Source organism: Mugil cephalus, chromosome 19 (genome assembly GCF_022458985.1).
Source record: "Mugil cephalus isolate CIBA_MC_2020 chromosome 19, CIBA_Mcephalus_1.1, whole genome shotgun sequence".
Taxonomy (NCBI): Eukaryota; Metazoa; Chordata; class Actinopteri; order Mugiliformes; family Mugilidae; genus Mugil; species Mugil cephalus.
In genome coordinates, this window is record NC_061788.1 from 1451414 (window position 1) to 1468825 (window position 17412).

General features: G+C 42.2%; 2 protein-coding genes across 4 annotated transcripts in view; one reads left to right on the forward strand and one right to left on the reverse strand.

Moving 5' to 3' along the window:
- On the reverse strand, positions 1-10238 carry arrdc3b (arrestin domain containing 3b). 2 transcript variants are annotated; one of them, XM_047570301.1, is made up of 8 exons: positions 9647-10235; positions 5415-5496; positions 3867-4014; positions 3338-3440; positions 2960-3216; positions 2219-2384; positions 1980-2134; positions 1-1046 (listed from the first exon to the last, which is right to left on the reverse strand). In XM_047570301.1, the coding sequence occupies exons 1-8, from the start codon at positions 9924-9926 to the stop codon at positions 969-971; spliced, it is 1269 nt and encodes a 422-aa protein (XP_047426257.1). In that variant the 5' UTR covers positions 9927-10235; the 3' UTR covers positions 1-968. The 2 variants fall into 2 exon arrangements, with proteins under 2 accessions (XP_047426257.1, XP_047426256.1); XM_047570300.1 differs by having other exon boundaries at positions 1980-2384; positions 9647-10238.
- Positions 10239-12966: 2728 nt separating this feature from the next.
- The window catches only part of ash2l (ash2 like, histone lysine methyltransferase complex subunit), a 12206-nt gene continuing 7760 nt past the window's right edge, over positions 12967-17412 (forward strand). For both annotated transcript variants that reach the window (XM_047570542.1, XM_047570543.1), the window contains exons 1-8: positions 12967-13081; positions 14187-14253; positions 14488-14633; positions 14719-14807; positions 15562-15656; positions 16458-16553; positions 16635-16730; positions 16819-16894. In XM_047570542.1, the coding sequence (XP_047426498.1) occupies positions 13023-13081; positions 14187-14253; positions 14488-14633; positions 14719-14807; positions 15562-15656; positions 16458-16553; positions 16635-16730; positions 16819-16894 (724 nt within the window). In that variant the 5' untranslated portion in view covers positions 12967-13022. The remainder of the gene's footprint in view (positions 13082-14186; positions 14254-14487; positions 14634-14718; positions 14808-15561; positions 15657-16457; positions 16554-16634; positions 16731-16818; positions 16895-17412) is intronic.

The following is a 17412-nucleotide window of genomic DNA, read 5'->3' on the forward strand; positions in this document are numbered from 1 at the left end:
TTATTTTATAAAATAAAACTTTTATTTTATCAAAAGTTGATCATGACAGCAAGAAGATCATGACAATAATATATATATTTATATATATATAATGCACAGAAATGGAATAAACAGCAACAGAGTATAATGAAAAACTAGTGCAAAAAAAAAAAGATTTACAAATACAAAAATATATTGCACTTGGTAAATTTGAAGTTTTAGCTGGAAGAAGTCATGTTTGAACAACATTCTGGATCTGATATATCTATATCTATATATCTATGTATAGATATAGTATATATATAGATAGATATACATGTTCATCTGTAAACACTTTATTTTTATGCTTTCTTTTCCATCTACAGCGAGAGAAGCTTCAGCTCAGAGCAGAAACAGGCGACCTGTGCTACTTTAAATCTTGGTCGGTCGGAGTTGTGCTTTTTATTATTTTTATTTATTTTTTTTTTAACTCTAGACCCCGTCAGGTTTTTTATTTCTCATTTAAAACACTCACTCAGTCTCTCTCACACACATTCACACTGGTTTCTTTAAGAGCTCGAGGTCGTTCTCTGGTCTCTGTCGTGAATTTCGTGGCTTCAAGCTCAAATCTGAAATGTGCCACTTAGAGTTCTGCGTCTACTGTAGCATATAGGCCTGCGGCGATCTGCAGAATAGAAAACCACGGGTAGAAAAAAAACAAAACAGTAATTACGGCATGTGCAAAATTCTCTGCGAGGCAGGAGGAGGCGTCGTGTCATTCGGAGAATGTTCGTGTGCCTCGTCTGGAGCGCAGGATGCGGAGGATCCAGCTCGAAGTCCCTGGTCCGTCGTGTCGCCAAACACTCTGTGAGCTCCGACCTTCTCCCGCCTCCTCCGACGGGTCCGGCCGGATTCATGGCGACACACGATCTGGTGAGAAGCTGGCTGTGTGTCCGCGGCGGCCGGAGGCCGGAGGCCGGCGGCGTCTCGTTTGTGCAGACGTTCCCTCCTCAGCGGGACGGGCACGTGTCCGGTCTCCTCACGTCCACGGAGCTGCACACATCCACCGGGTCCGGGTACGGATCCACCTGGGGGGGGGCACAGCTACATGTTTACATCCCAATCCAGTTTAATCAAAGGCACCAAGCAGATAAAGGACAGAAACTAAAGCTCTAGAAATGATGCAAAGTTGGAGAAGCTGCAGGAATCGGTCTAAAAAGTCTTTAACTTTATCATGTGTCTGGTTAAATACGACTTATTTTAAGGTTAATTTGGTTGAAGTGGTTCAGAATCATCTACCATCATCTCCTGTTTGTACGTTACTCATGGCTGCACAGACTGAAGGAAACTTAACATTACGAACTTTCTCAAGAGTGTAAATCTGGATTTGCATTAATTGTGCAGAATTATCTGTTCCCAGCTCCTGCTCATAAATCATGAATATATATAAAGAAATGTCACTGGATTAACTTGAGACTGAATAAAACTTAAAATTAGAGTATTTCTCAAGGGAGTTCTGCAGCTACGAGAAGCGTTTTCTCTCTGTGACGTCTTGATAGATTTATGGACACGTCCTTGTGATGGACATCAGATATATTCATATTCACGTAGAATCTAAAACTATGTTTATCGTGTACGTGTGTTCGAGTTTGACTGAATTATGATCCTCAGAAAAGGTCTGACTTTCAACATTCTGGGTTTTCCTGAGTCAAACGTGTATTTAAAGCTGTATTTGCTGTGTTAAATGATCTAGACACATGAAAACATGTCACTGGACTAACGTGAGACTGAAAAATCTTTAAATTCTAACATTTCTCAGGGGAGTTCTGCAGCCTGAGGAGCGTTTCCTCTGCCTGATATCTTGTGTTTTCCTGTTGCCAGACACCAGAGCTGATTATATCTTCTGAAAACAGAATTAACCTAATAAACCCGAGGTGTAAAGTAATAAACTGAGGCTGAGTGAGTGTTGGCTCGGTTTCCAGGGTGTAGGGTTACTCCAGGTCCTCCTCGGTGACACGTACCTCGGAGTAGAGTGGTGGTGGCAGATATCTGAACTCGGTGATGTATGTGAGCAGAGATGAGTGGTCGTCTGCGTCGCGGTCGGACCTATCGCAGCCCTGCAGGCAGTCCCTCCTGTGAGACTCTGATATGGCCAGGTCGCTGTAGCTCGGCGGAGCTGCAAGCGACAGACACGTGTTAGAGATCGATCTGCGTGTGAGGGGCGTGGACGGAGGCTCAGAGCGGGGAGCGGCGCCTTTACCCTCGGGCCTCTCGGGCAGCCCCAGCCAGCGCAGGCTGCTGCAGGTGCTGCTGCAGGTGCTGCTGATGCTGGAGGTGCGGGAGGTGCAGGCGTGGAGGGGGATGGTCCCGATCACCAACGGCAACGACAGAGACAGGTTCAGACCCCCGGGGACGTCCACGTACACCTGCAGGAACCACTTACACATTCAGCTGGTTCTCAACGAGTCTAATTAATACAGCAGGAAACTAATTCTACTAAATATTAGTAATTACTCAGTAGTTACAACCAAAGGTTTATTATTAAGACATAATAATCGTTACATTACAGTGTATTTTAACCATTGACCGTATGTAAATATGTACAACACGTCCAAACTAACTAAAACTAAAGCTAATTTCCCAGATACGGGCGGCGCCATCTTGGATTTTGGAGCCAGAGTCTGGGGGTGGAGCCACTGTATCGATGCCCCGCCCACACTTCCCTCCAGACTCCCTCTTGTTTTTGGTTTAATTAATCCTACGCTCTGTTCTACCTCCACCAGCCACAAGGAAACGTTGGATTATACACTTTTTATTATTATTTATTTTTTCCCCAAATCACACGGCCCCACATTTACAATCTAGTTGTCATGGCAACTGGTGGTGGCCTGTTACATCACATCCTGTTTCTGTAGTGACAAATAATGAACTAAAACGGATATTACCCAGAACAAATAGTTTGATCTAAGTGATGCTAGCTTTTTGAATTTCCTGAACTCACCACGAGGACGTACTCCACCCTGATGATGGGACAGTCCAGGATGGAGGGGGACACCGGGGGGATCTTGAGCATCTTGCCCTCCCAGCTCTGGCTCTTGCCCTGCTGCAGGGGCTCGCCCCGCAGGTTGGACACCAGCTGCTGGATCTGTTTGCCCTTGCCCTTGGCAAAGAAGGTCTGGGTCTGGTAGAGCGCCGCCTTGGGCACCACCACCCGGGACGAACAGTTCTCCACCTCAGCGAAGATCTGGATCGACTCGCCTTGGAGAGAGGGGACAAGAGATCAGTCTATCAGACTGAGAGAGAGAGGAGAGGCCGCATGAGTACAGGAGGAGGAGGAGGAGGAAGAGGAGGAGGAGGAGGAGGAGGAGGAGGCGCTCACCTGGTGTGTAACCCTTCCTCTCGATCTTGGCACTGAGGGAGATGGGACCTGAAGCACAGAACCAGCAGCACAGAGTTTTCTCCTTGGTCCCGGCCTGAGGAGCCTGAGACACATTAGAGACGAGTTTCATCAGAAACAGGAGGATCTGTAACGTTAGATCTGATACCATGACGCTTTATCCAGATTAGTTTTACTGTGCGATTACAAATTATTAGAAATTAATTAATTAATAATAACAATTTTAGATTAAAAACATATTTACTTTAAAAAATATGCTTTAAGTAGTAGGTGAAGTCAAAGCAGCTAACGTTAGTAAAATAAAATCCAGTTGTTATGTACTTCTTATAGTACTTATAGTTTTATTTTTATCTAAAAACAGTTATTTAAAATAAATAAAATAATACTTCTAATATCTTTTGTTGCTGAATGGTCTTGTTTTATTAGTTAAATGTAAAATAAGTATTTAAAATATTGCTAGGCTAGGCTAAGCTAAGCTAGGCTAGGCTAGGCTAAGCTAAGAGGTACCCACCAGCAGCAGCGGCGTGTTGATGTCGATGTGCTCGAACACGATGAACTCCTTCTTGACTTTGACGGGCAGCAGCCACGGACGGTGCAGTTCCGCCTTCACCCAGTAGCGGACGCTGCCGTGCTTCCCCTCGAAGGACGTGGCCAGGGCCCTGCCGGAGACGGGACGGGGGACGGAGACACGTTAGTACCGGTACGAGTGAGACGCCTCCCTGTCCTCCTCGTCTCATCCTGGAACCTCAAGGTTCAGATCGAGTCACACAAAGTCGCCCTAACGCCATTATTATCACTCAACGGGAGGTGGGTATCCCATCATGCATTGCGTCTCTAGATAGCATTAGCGGCCGTTAGAGAATCGTTAGCGGCCCTTAGTAAGATACGTTTTGAAGTTTCGTCGCGAATATATGAAACAGTTTTTTTTTTTTAAATATATTTTTATTTCATGATCATCACACATATTTGTTTACAAAATCAAAACGTTTTAGTAATGTGTAAATTATAATGGGATAACCAGGGGAGCCGCGGCAGTCTGACACGTAATGATGCGACAGCAGTGACGTCATTAACTGCGCGTCAAACGATGTTACGCGTAGTGTCCCACAGCTAGTGAAAGCTTACATGAAGTGTAGGGGTTTAGACTGAGAGACAGCTTATATGGCGTCAGTTTAACCACATTCGGAACATTTTAAATTGCGCCCCTGTTCCTCTCAGTGAGGTTTATTGTCATGTGGTTTTCATTGAGCCAATCAGAGAAGATCAAGGAAACATTGTCAGGTCTAATCAGGGTCTAATGTGGTCTACAAGGTCCCCCTCTGACCTGGTTTATTAGGAACCACGAAGAAGAACAAGGTCCCCCTCTGACCTGGTTTATTAGGAACCATGAAGAAGAACAAGTTCCCCCTCTGACCTGGTTTATTAGGAACATTAATTCAGTTAAATTTATATTGAAATCAAAAAGAATCTAAATTGTTGAACCTCGACGTCTCACTGACTCTTAAATAAGAAACAGAAACAGTCAAATAAATGAAATTTTAAAGGCTTCTTGTTCATATCTACATATTTTAATCCAAAAATAATCTGATATCTGGTCCCGTGTGTTTCTCCAGGAGCAGGTCTGAACAGTTTACTTCTAGTTCTTCTTGTTTTATTTCCTAGTTCGTTCTCTGTTTGACTTCCTGTGTCCTCTGACAGTTTGTCCTCGTTACTCGTGTCTCTTCTTTGTGGAGATGTTTCTTTTCTCCTCATTGTTTCCTCTTCTTGTTCCTGGTTCTTTAAAGCGAACTTTATTCTTTTTCCATTTTCCTACTAAAATATTTCACCTTTTATTTCTCAGATGTGTGATATGATTATATATCTGATAATATGTATTTATACATCATGATAATCTCAGTGTTGAGGAAGCTCCTAATGAGCTTTAATGACCAGACTGATGGAGATGAACCGTTTGTTGATGCTTTGAGTCTTTTCGCGTCCTTATTTAATATTTTCTCATGTTTCTTTTTTTAAAGCTTGGAACCAAGTGAAGTTTGGAGGAAACTGGATGTAAACTCACATCTGAGGCAGGTTGAAGCTGAAGGCGAACTCGTGGAAGCCGGCGTGCAGGACGGTGAGTCCCTCCTCTGGACAGTCCTCATCTGAAACACAAGGAAGACACGTCTCCTGGTCAAACTCTGAGAACTAACACATAATATCAGTCTGATTTAGTTACAGGAGGTTTAAAGAAAGATTAATTCATTCTTCTTTTGTTCCGAAAAGTCATAATTCTGCAGATTCAGATTCAGAAAACGTCATCTGTCCCCAGGGAAACGAATAAATGTGAATAAACTAAAAAAGAATTACAGGGATTATATGAAAATAATAATACAAAATAAAAATAAATAAAGTATAAAAACAAAAATGATATATTAAAAATAAAAAAATTAATAAGGTGCTTCGAAAAAAAAAGTAGGCTGCTAAAAGTGGACGAAATGAGTTAACTTTTATATTAAATGAATTTATTCTTATTGAAAACTTCATTAATCCCTTAAAGGCCGAACCACCACATGCTCCTAACACAAAGAAAGAAAAGGTTGGCGGCTCTAATAATAGTTTACACGTACAAATGCATATCTTCATTAAAAGTCTGTCTCTTAATCTCTGAATGATAATTTAAATAACTACTGGACGGGTTCAGTTTTTTTGTTGACGGGTTTTTTGTCATTTTTCAATTTTTTCAACAGAAACTTCCTTCACTCGTCGCCTCCGATGATTTTCAGACTCACGTTCTTAAAAAGCCTCGTCTGTGTTTGTCCAGAGGGGACATACGAGCCGTGTGTCTCTGTGCGTGTCTGTGTGCGTGTCTTTGTGCGTGTCTGTGTGCGTGTCTCTGTGTGTGTCTCTGTGCGTGTCTCTGTGCGTGTCTGTGTGCGTGTCTGTGTGCGTGTCTGTGTGCGTGTCTCTGTGTGTGTCTCTGTCCGTGTCTCTGTGCGTGTCTGTGTGCGTGTCTCTGTCCGTGTCTTTGTCGTGTCTCTGTCCGTGTCTCTGTGTGCGTGTCTCTGTCTCCGTGTGTGTCTGTGTGCGTGTCTCTGTGCGTGTCTGTGTGCGTGTCTTTGTCGTGTCGGGGCTGTGGCTGCGTTTCATGTGCAGGCAGCTGTGTTGGTCTTTTATCAGTGTGAGTAAAGAGTAACACGCCCAGAGGAGTCTGAGCGTGACCTCCATCCACTTCCTCATTTCTTCTGTTTGAAAACCAGTCGACCCCGATCGACTTCAGCTTCCTGCCCCCCCCCCCCCCCCACAACCCCCCCCCCCCCCCCCCCCCCCCCGTCTGACTGTGCTTTAGTGTCATAAACACACACACATACATACGAGTATTTATATTTCTACATACTTATGTATACGTGTGTGTGTGTGTGTGTGTGTGTGTGTGTGTGTGTGTGTGTGTGTGCGAGCACCGGCTACCCAGAGCAGAGCAGGAGTAGACCGGTATGAACCAGACTGAGCAGCTTCCTCCAGCTGGAAACTCCAACGCATGCACTGCAGCTCGCGCCGCCATTGGCCGGCGAGCTGACATGAATCCCCGGGGCCGCGCTCCGATTGGTGGAGAGCCGACAGGCCCCCACCCACATCAGCGCAGCCATGTGGTGTGTGGCATGAGAGGAGGGAGGGGGGGGGGTGAGGTAAGAGAGGAAGGGGGGGAGGAGGAAGGGAGGGAGGGAGGGAGGGTGTTGTACTGACAGTGAACTCCAGGTAGACCCACGGCTCTGTCACGCAACGGCACAAATAACACATACGCACGGAGACACGGAGAATAAAAGAGGAGCTGCCTTCACCGACTCGCAAGAACCGACGTCTGTTTCTCCTGAACAGCTGATTGGAAACAAATACAAACATCTTCTGGTCAGATCAGGCGCTTTGGAAAGTTTGGGCTTCATTTATTTCAAAAAATATTCAAAAATAATAATAAAAAAAACGTAGAAGAAAGGAATATATTCAAAAAGCAGTGGGAGGAAGTTCTCCATCCATTATTTAACTTAAACGCTTCCATATTCTGCACCAGAACTTCAGAGATGCAACAGAAACTCTGGTTCCTGCTTCTTTAACCTCTTTTATTTCTCTTTGATCAGTTTTTTTATGAAGGAACGTTTGCGACGTGTTCCAGTGATAACAAAGACGTTTGATATATTCTGTATATATTCTTTTCTGTGACTCTTAAATGAGCTGGAATGAAAATAAATAAATAATATATATATAATAAAATAAATGTGTCTGAAGCCTGAACACGCTGAACTTTCAGCCACATTTACCAAGAAAAACACGGAGGTGATTAATTCCTAAAAGATTAATCAGTCACATCCGTATCTGAGCCCAGTTAATCATTAGTCCATTAATCCATCCAGGTTTAAATGTTCCAGCTGATGCTTTATCTGAGCCTCGTGCGTCTGCAATAAAATAAAACATGTTGTGATGTTTGGAGACTTTATCTTCATGACGACTCACATTTAAAAGCTGGAGAAACTCTCACACGTTAACTTCTGATTTATTTTAGAAACTTCTTCTTCTTCTGTCAGTCTGATTATTATGGTTATAGACTGAACAAAGACCAGGATGTTGTGTAGTTTCCATCCACGTTTTAACCAGAGAACTGCAGCTGTAAACCTCTAATATATTTGTAAAAAAGTAAAACTTGTTTTTTTAAAGTTTTTTTAATTGATTACATAATTTGTAGGAGTAATTTTATTTTAGTTTGAGTCCAGCAACGACTACGTACATTTAATTACTTCATCTTTGTTATTGTAAGAGAAAAACATTCAGACTTTTCTGCTGTTTGAGTTTAATTAACTGGAAAAACAGGATCAGACCAGTTTCCCTTTCACTTTTAACACATAGATAATGATGAATTATTACTTAAGTGAATCTTTAGGGCGTGGTTCTCATATAAGTCTCTGCAGGTTTTATAACCACATGTCACACATTTATGTTTGTTTTAAAAAAATATCTACTTTATATGATTTTTTTCACCCTTTTTCTATTTATTTATTTATTTATTTATATGTGAAAGGAAATGAAGCGACACGCGTCTGGTAAAAAACCTTTTTAACTCTATTTTAGTACCTGAGTTTAACCATGAAGGGACAAATAAAATCAGTTTTCACAAACACTGACATATAAAGGGTTAAAAGTTAGAAAATAATCAAATGTTTAGTTTTTGTGATTAGTTGTGAAGTAGATTAAAATATTTATGTAAAAATAAAGTAGAAAGAAAAATGAACATGTGCTGTTTCAGGGAGGAGACTTTGTGTTTGGTAACAACGTAACAATTTAGGTTAAAAATGGTTAAAATGGAGCTTTATGGGATTAATAAGCTACATAAAATACACACCTGTGTCAAATATGACGGCAAAAAGAACTACCACTACGTTATATGTAAAATAAATAAAGTGGAAAAGGAACTTGAAACCTGGACAAACTGCATCTTTTTAAGGACGAAGCTCAGAAAAAGGTCCAGAAAACGCGGCTCAACATTTAAAGACCTCATCTCTTCTGACCTCTGACCCCAAACACTGGTCTGCATCCATCCAGGACACGGGAACCAAACGTCCTCCTCAGAGACAGGAGGAGGAGGAGGAGGACGGGGCTTCAGGGACGTGGCTTTATTTAAATAAAAAGCTTAAACTAAACTGTCCGCGTGTGTTTTGCATGAGCAGCAGGTAGACGGAGGTTTGGAGGCTGAAACAGCCGCTGAGACGTTTACATACTAACACACACAGAGAGAGAGTCTGGTCCTCCCTCCTCCTCACCCCTCCCTCCCTCCCTCCCTCCTCTCTGGCAGTTTCTGAACAGGTTTGAACCGCTTCTAACAAAGGGAGTTGCCTTCTCTTCTCTGCCTTCTCCAGGATGTCATCAGTGAAAACGACTTTTCGACACAAACACCGACACACTTTAACACTTCGACAGGTTTCGACTCGGGGTCGAGTTCCGCTTTTGGTCGAACTTTTAGCAGAACTTTTTTTTTTTTTTTTTTTTTTTTTTTTTCCCTGTTGGTTGTGTTTTTTCCCCCAAACAGTTTAAAAATAAGAGCCGTGAATAAACATCTGTTCGTGCCCCCCCTCATCCCTCCGTCCACACATGCTGAACATATGTTTAGTTTGGTGTGTTTTCTTCGTGTGGCGTGAGGATGAATCCATCAACGATCAGCTGTTGCATCAGTACCACTGCGCCCTCTGTATTAATAAAGTTTTGTCGCATTGATCAGCTGAGCCTCATCACTTGTGAACAGCAGCAGGAAGAGCAGGAGCAGCCACTCACCTCTCTCCTCGCCGATCAAGGTGTCGTAGTGGTGCAGGTATTCCACCTCCTCCGTGTAGTTCTGGGTGTAAGCCGTGTTGGCCCCGGCGTTCCTCGACTCCGTCCAGCGGACCTTAGCGACTCCCCTCGCGGTTATGTCCAGGCTCCGGACCCGCACATCCCCGGTGACCTCCACCACCACCCGGCCCGACACCAGGTCTCCGCCGGAGAACACGGGCAGGTTGTTCTCGTTCAGGCTGTCAAAGTAGACGGCCAGGGCCCTCACTTTCCCCAGCACCATGATGAGGATGGCGGCGGCGGTGGTGATGATGATGATGATGATGATGGGGAGGGCGAGGAAACAAGTGAGAGAAGAAAGTCTGTGGAGAAGTTGTGAGTTGAGCCGCGTGGCGCAGGGTCCTGCGCCTTGCTCCGGGTGCCCAGCGCAGAGCCGGGTCTGCGGCTGTCAGGGGTGGCTCATCTGGCGGCTGGTGGTCCGCTCTCTCCTCCTCCGGCTCCGGATGGCTCGTGGCTGGAGCTCCTCTCCTCTCCTCTCCGCTCTCTCTGCTGCCGCCTGCCTCCAGCCGCTGCGCTCTTAAAGCTTCCGTGCGCAAAGCGGCGGCTCACTGAGCATGTGCGCGCAGACCGGCCGGCCTATGAGCTCCGACACATAATCTGACTAACACACACACACACGCGGTTTGTTATGAAGGCTGAAGGTTAGAAACTCAACTGAAGCCGAATGCACTTATTTATGGAGATAAATTCAGAAATAAAACTGGAAACTAAAACTATCAGCTGATCACTTCCAACAGACGATGTCTGTAATGGAGCAGAACCATAAACAAGATGGAAACACACGTTAAAGTCTTTAATTCTGACGTTAGTTAGTTTAGGGAAGAAAGGAATCAAGTAGAAAGAGAGAAAGAACGGATGGAAAACAGAGAAATTGATAAATAATAAGAGATATTACACATATTGTACTTTATTCTAGTTTCTCTCATTCAGCATCAGTTCATACAGCAGCTCCATCAGTAAGTGGATCAACACATCTATACTTTACAGAATAAAGACGAAACATTTCTTTTTCTTTTAAAACAATAAAAACATCATGTCTCAACCCTCTGGAGCCCAGGACATCAGGACATGAGGACATGAGGACATCAGGACATGAGGACATGTTGGGTCGGTTTGAGCTACTTTAGATTTTTATCTATCACGTATTAAATGAAAACACACTGTATAGACTGAGACATACACAAGAAAACACAGAAACCGGTGAAGAAAATGTAATATTTTTACTGTTAAAACATTTTAAATATTATTAATATATATTCATTAATGATTAATGAATATTATTAATGAAGTGAAATATTTTCTGAGTTAAATCCTGAAGAATGAATGTCTCATATCTGGTTCCTGGTCTCATATCTGGTTCTGGTTTTATATCTGGTTCTGGTCTCATATCTGGTTCTGGTCTCATATCTGGTTCCTGGTATCATGTCTGGTTCTGGTCTCATGGTTCCATATTTGGTTCCTGGTCTCATATCTGGTTCCTGGTCTCATATCTGGTCCCTGGTCTCATATCTGGGTCCTGGTCTCATATGTGGTTCCTGGTCTTATATCTGGTTCTGGTCTCATATCTGGTTCCTGGTCCTTAAACTAATGTAAACATGTATTTGTCACATTAGAACATCATCAACATCATCACATTAGAAACATTAGGACACTTGTTCTTCTTCATGGTTCCTGATAAACCAGTTCAGAGGGGGACCTTGTAGACCACATTAGACCCTGATTAGACCTGAGGATGTTTCCTTAGTTTTCACATAATGTCCATGGACCTATAAAGGGTTAAAGAGACACTTTGGCTCCTCAGAGCGGAGGCAGGAGGCCACAGGTGGAAATAACTGGGAGCTATATTTGCAGGTATTGACTGGTTCTTAAAATCTGGAACTGAAACCTGGTGGTTCCTGCAGTGATGTGGATTAGAGCTGCAGGCGAACAGAGAACAACACATTAACCTCCTGAGAGGGCTAATGTCCTCATATGAGGACATCATTTAGACCTGCTGTCCTCATATAGGGACACTTCTCTCTGCAAAGGGTCAATGCACATGTTTATTTATCTTTATTAACTTTTAACTAGTTTGATATGACATGAAAATTTAACACATTCCCTAGTACTCCTGTGAGGACATTGTTCATTGTTTTATATTCAGTTTTATATTCTGAAACACATCAGTGATTTAAATTGTAATATACGGTGAAATAATCCCTGAGTCCACATCATTTTGGACTTTTACTAATCCCAAAATACCTGAAGATCTTAATCTTTTCTTAAAGAAATTAAGATGCATTCCAAGCAAATGCTCCTTAAACTCCAGCTCTATCACATTTGACCCGTGAGTCTGTCAGACCTCTGCTCTACCCTCATGTGAGGTTTGATGTGCGTCATCTGCCCCCTGGTGGATCGATCCAGGCCCTGAAGTAACAGGTCTACAGTATAAGCTGTAGTCAAATTAAAATGTGAAACATTATCACTACCTTCATAATAGGACGTTTGTTCCAAACAGCTCTGAGGGTTCATTAGATACATACCATACATACCATACACATTATATATATATAAAACTAAAATCAACAATAATAATAATAAAAAAAATAGAATAGAAAAACAAAAATCTATATACACAATATTTACAAGAATAATAAAATAAGAAAAATAAAATTCCAATGAAATTAATTTGCTGAATTTACGCTTATTAACGTTTCTAGTTTGATATGATACACAAATTTAACAAATTCCATCAATAGAACCGAGCCACAAACGTCACTAATTAGCAAGTACTCGTTAAAGGACATTGGGACGTCATTGTTGGCAATACTGAAATAAACAGTCCTGTATTTTGTTACACAATGGTGTCTTTATTGTAATAAATAATCTAATAATAATAATAAAAAAATTAATAATAATCCAATTTAGTGTATTTCACAATATTTACATGACATGCATTTTGTCACTTTATACAAAGAATGCTTTAAACGCTGAGTCTTCCTGTTTGTTTGTTTGTTTGTTCTTATTCTGTCTTATATTGGGGACTGGGGACATTTGGGGCATCACAAGGAAGCTATTTAAAGCTTTTATCTTCCTCTTAGGTCCAACTCATCCCAAATAGAAAACTGGAGAAATGTTAAAATGCAAACAAAAGCTCGGGTCTCAGGAGATTAACTAGAAATTTTCTGTATTTTATTCACAGAAATCTTAGTTTCATACCAGGAGCAGAAGTCGTCTTCTCCAACTTGAATAGCGCAGTTCTCTTCTCGGCCTGAGGAGGCGCTGCTCTCGTGGGGTCAGTCACTCTCGCGATATTTTATATTTTCATTGGATTTGAAACATGGCGTCGGAGGTAGAGGCGGGTAGCGCAGCTGGACCCGAACCGGAGACCGGAGAGGGGTATGTGTGCTCCGTACAGCATCTTTCTGGTTGTTTTTAGGATGAGGGTTAAAACGCGGACCTTGTGGGAGAGTATAACCTGCACATGCGCTCTCTGCGCCTCATAGTAGCGGTTTTTAGTTAGCCAGCCGGCTAGCACGCTAACGTTAGCACAAAGAGTGGAGCTGCCGTTTGTAAAGAAGCAGCAGCTCCTCATCAACAAACCTGACATTTTAAAAGCTTCTCTGTCTCAAAACTGACCTCTGACTATGATTAAAACTTAATATGATATTTTACTTCAACTCTAGAGTCCATTTAGGTTCTGTAAATTTAAACTAATGGGGTATTTAAGTTTGTTTGTGTAGCTCCGTTCATATTCAAAGTGCTTCACAAAGGCATCAAATTACATTAAAATAATAGAAATAAAAACGTGATATTAAGAAGATGAAAAGAATTTAAAAAACAAATGGTAATTAAAACAGGGGAATAAATAGTTAATGTTCAAGTGAAGCTAATAACAATTCATTTAGAACAGTGAAAAAGTAGAATTATTAAAAGGAGCAATATAATAAAATCACGGGAATGACCCAAGAAAGAAAGAAAGAAAGGAGGAAAGAAACAAGGAAAGGAAATGAAGAATATCCTGACCTATCTGGATGCATTCACCAGAAATAAACAAAGTAATGAACCCATACGAGTATATGTGATTGAAGGGAGGAAGGAAAGGAAGAAAGAAATGAATGGATGAAGGAAATGAAAAGAAGAATGTAGAGAATTAATAAATCTTGCGTATGTGCAGACCAGCACTCAGATTCTAAAATCTGAAGTAAACTAATTAAAGAGCACATATGAGTATGAATTAAACGTTTGCCTCTATGTGGTTCAAAGTTTGGTTTTTCTAAAGTAAATGATGTGAATTTATCGCTGCAGTTAAGTTAAATGACCAAAACCAATAATACGACTATTGAACAGAGGTGGTTTAAAATGATGCTGCTAATATTTAGTGAATGTCAGTGTAGTTTGACACGACTCAGCTCATGATGTGTTTTATTACTGGTCTATATGAAGTTTATCTGTAAATGTGAGCTCATCTAAAACTGGATTTGTGTGTTGTTGTTTTTTTTAGAGAGTCTACGTTTGGGGAAGTTCCCACCAGCATGGACACGGAATCATCCAACGGCAAAGAAGGAATGGTAGCGCTCTCACGTTGTTTTTAAATGGTAGATTGAACGACTGTATGTTAGGATTATAACCCAGTCAAGAGCAGGTGTCAAACACCAGAGGGTCTAATCTGGATCCCAGCATGAATTTACAAACTGGAAAAGCTTTTCCTCTGATCGGAGCAGGTCTCGTATCGTAGCTGCGGTGCCTCCTGGCCTCGTTTTTAAACAGTTGTGTTGATGAACGGAGGCTTTTCTTTGTGCCAGGAGGCGGCCGGTGAAGGCTCTGAAGCTGCTGAAGCTCTGACCGGGTCTGGAGACGAGGACAGCGGGAGGCAGCTGGGAGAGGTGGAGCTGCAATGCGCCTTGTGCATGAAGTGGTTCACCGCAGACACGTTCGGCATCGACACCGCGTACGTACAATTCAGCCAGGAAATCTTTTATTTATCATTAGATCTGCGTGAATGACGCTTTTCTGCTTCTCCTCCTCTTCTACAGAACCTGTCTTCCCTTTATGACCAACTATGTGTTTCACTGCAACGTGTGTCATCACAGTGGAAACACATACTTCCTCAGAAAACAAGCAAGTAGGTGTTTTCTCTGCATAGAACTAAAAAACCAGGGACGTCCTGATCGGTGTCATGTCTGTGTTGGACGTGTTGGTGAAGTGATAGTAGGACGTCATCTAAACAGAATCCAGGAAGTTCAGCCAAGCAACAACAAACACTGAACACTTTAAAAGGAGAGAAAAGTTTCCTGGAGACAAATCTTCCAGAGAGAGTTAGAGAGTTTATGGCAGAAGGTTCGAGCTTCACACGACATTAACTTTGACTTAAAGAAAGATTTAATGGACTGAATCCAGTCGACTCTAGGAGAAGACAAGGAGAGACTTTAGGAAGCAACAGGAAACCAGCTTCAGGATCAGATCTGGGAGAAACTAGATCGTTGAATTCATCTTCAGTAATTTTATAACCTTTTAATATTCCTCTGGGTGCTCGTATGTTTGTGAACCAATCAGAGCTCTGGACATGAGTTGTGTTTGAGTAAATGCTGCATGATGCAATAAGTCATTTCCTTCTGATTTCGTTGGTGGAAGTCAATGAGTTCATCAAAATTAAAGCGAAAACCACTGACTTCTTCTTATTTTTTAACTGTGTCAAAGTTTATTTCCTCCAGAACTAAACCATTTAGAGACTTCAGAGTCTTGTCTTTAAAAAGAGACCGAGACCATGAATGATCCAACACGTTAATGAACAGTTACTTTGTCCTAATGTCCTAAATAGACATTTTTTGTAATGGTAAGAGGTTCCTGATTGTCTGGTTTTACTCTTTGTGTGTTAGACCTGAAGGAGATGTGTCTGACAGCGCTGGCAAACCTCACGTGGCGATCCAGGACACAAGACGAGCACCCGAAGACCATGTTCTCCAAGGACAAGGTGGCTGATGTTGCCCTTTTTAAATCCCAATTTAAGGCCGTAAAAAGTCTTAAATACGAGCATATTTTGCATTGTAGGTCTGACATTACATTTAGTCATGTCTTAGAAGTTACTGCTTAAGCTCAAAATGTAGAGAAGCTACAATCTGCTGCAGTTCTCATTGTATTCCAGGTAAAAAGCTGAGAGTCGCTGCATCAACATTTCATTTACCTGATTAACTAATTGGAACGTCGTCCAGACTTTTGTCTCTGGATCCTGGTTTAGCTTCGTTAGCGCCTCCTTTCCTCTGATAACTTCTCTCAGTCTGTAAAATGACGGGGGAAGAAAATCTTGATCTTCCAGTTCAGTATTGATTTTGAATGTCTTAGTATCATTTTGAAAGAAAAAGTCGTGTTTTGGGCCGATTGTGAGCGACTTCTGTTCCTGCACGTCCACTTTTTCTGTACAAGTGCCATAAATTGGAAATGGATCATTTATCTGTTATCACTGTCATGTGATGTACATATATACAACGTGTATTTTAAGCTGCATTTAAAAATTCTCAGTGAACTATGTAAAACATTGCAATATATCGCAGTTATAATAAGATAATACAATAATGTCGAATCGTAAAACCAACATGTCATCTTCCAGATTGATGCCGTACTGATGTCACCCCTCTATTTATTCTACTTAGTCTTAAATTTAACCCGTAAACGTCTTAAAAACTCTTAAATTCCCCTCGTTCAAACCTACAGAAACCCTGGAGAATGAATTTCACTTGATTGCATGAAGAGTTTTATTGAATGTTGGTTATTGCAGGACATCATCCCGTTCATTGATAAGTACTGGGAGTGTATGACGACCCGCCAGAGGCCGGGGAAGCTGACGTGGCCCAACAACATAGTGAAGACCATGGTAAGTTCACAGGGATGAGACGTCGTCACTGAACCTGTGGCTCATATATATAATATAATATAAAACACATTTATTTTCCAGAGCAAAGAGCGAGACGTTTTCCTGGTGAAGGAACATCCCGACCCCGGCAGTAAAGACCTGGAGGAGGAATATCCTAAGTTTGGTCTTCTGGATCAGGTATTTACCGCGGAGCCGTTACAGACGAGGACGATGGTTTAAGTTCAGGTTTAAGTTCAGGTTTAAGTTCCTGTTCTCTGTCCTCTAGGACCTGGGAACCATCGGACCCTCGTACGACACACAGAAACAGACCACGGCTACTCCCACGACCGGAGGCCTGAACGGTGAGGAGACAAAACAGATCCAAGAAAAACAGATTCAATCTGTTAATTATAATTAACACCAGTTAAAATAAAACCAACTTAGGCCTCGTTCACACCTGAACATCTGTCCTGGATCTGGATCAGAGTCCAGATGTGAACTCTGATCTGGTCCTTCCTCACTCCCTCTTCACCCCTGTTTCTTCCTTCCTTCCTTCCTTCCTTCCTTCCTTCCTTCCTTCCTTCTTTCTTTCTTTCCTTCCTCACTCCCTCTTCACCCCTGTTTCTTCCTTCCTGCCTTCTTTCCTTCGTCCTTCCTTCCTTCCTTCCTTCCTTCCTTCCTTCCTTCCTTCCTTCCTTCCTTCCTTCTTTCCTTCCTTCCTCCCTCCCTCCCTCTTCATCCCAGTTCCTTCCTTCCTTCCTTCCTGCCTTCCTTCTTTCCTCCCTTCCATCCGTCCTTCCTTCTTTCCTTGCTTCTCCTCCCTCCCTTCCTTCCTTCCTTCTCTTTCCGTCTCCTTCCTTCCTTCCTTCTTTCCTCCCTT

Bases quoted from the DNA above. Each gene is read 5' to 3' on its own strand.
- arrdc3b (XM_047570300.1), bottom strand. From the start codon at position 9,926: ATGGTGCTGGGGAAAGTGAGGGCCCTGGCCGTCTACTTTGACAGCCTG. The intron at 3,441-3,866 runs GTGGGTACCTCT...AATGTGTCTCAG, and splicing joins TCAACACGCCGCTGCTGCTG to GCTCCTCAGGCCGGGACCAA. The intron at 1,047-1,979 runs GTACGTGTCACC...GCCCCCCCCCAG, and splicing joins CACCACCACTCTACTCCGAG to GTGGATCCGTACCCGGACCC.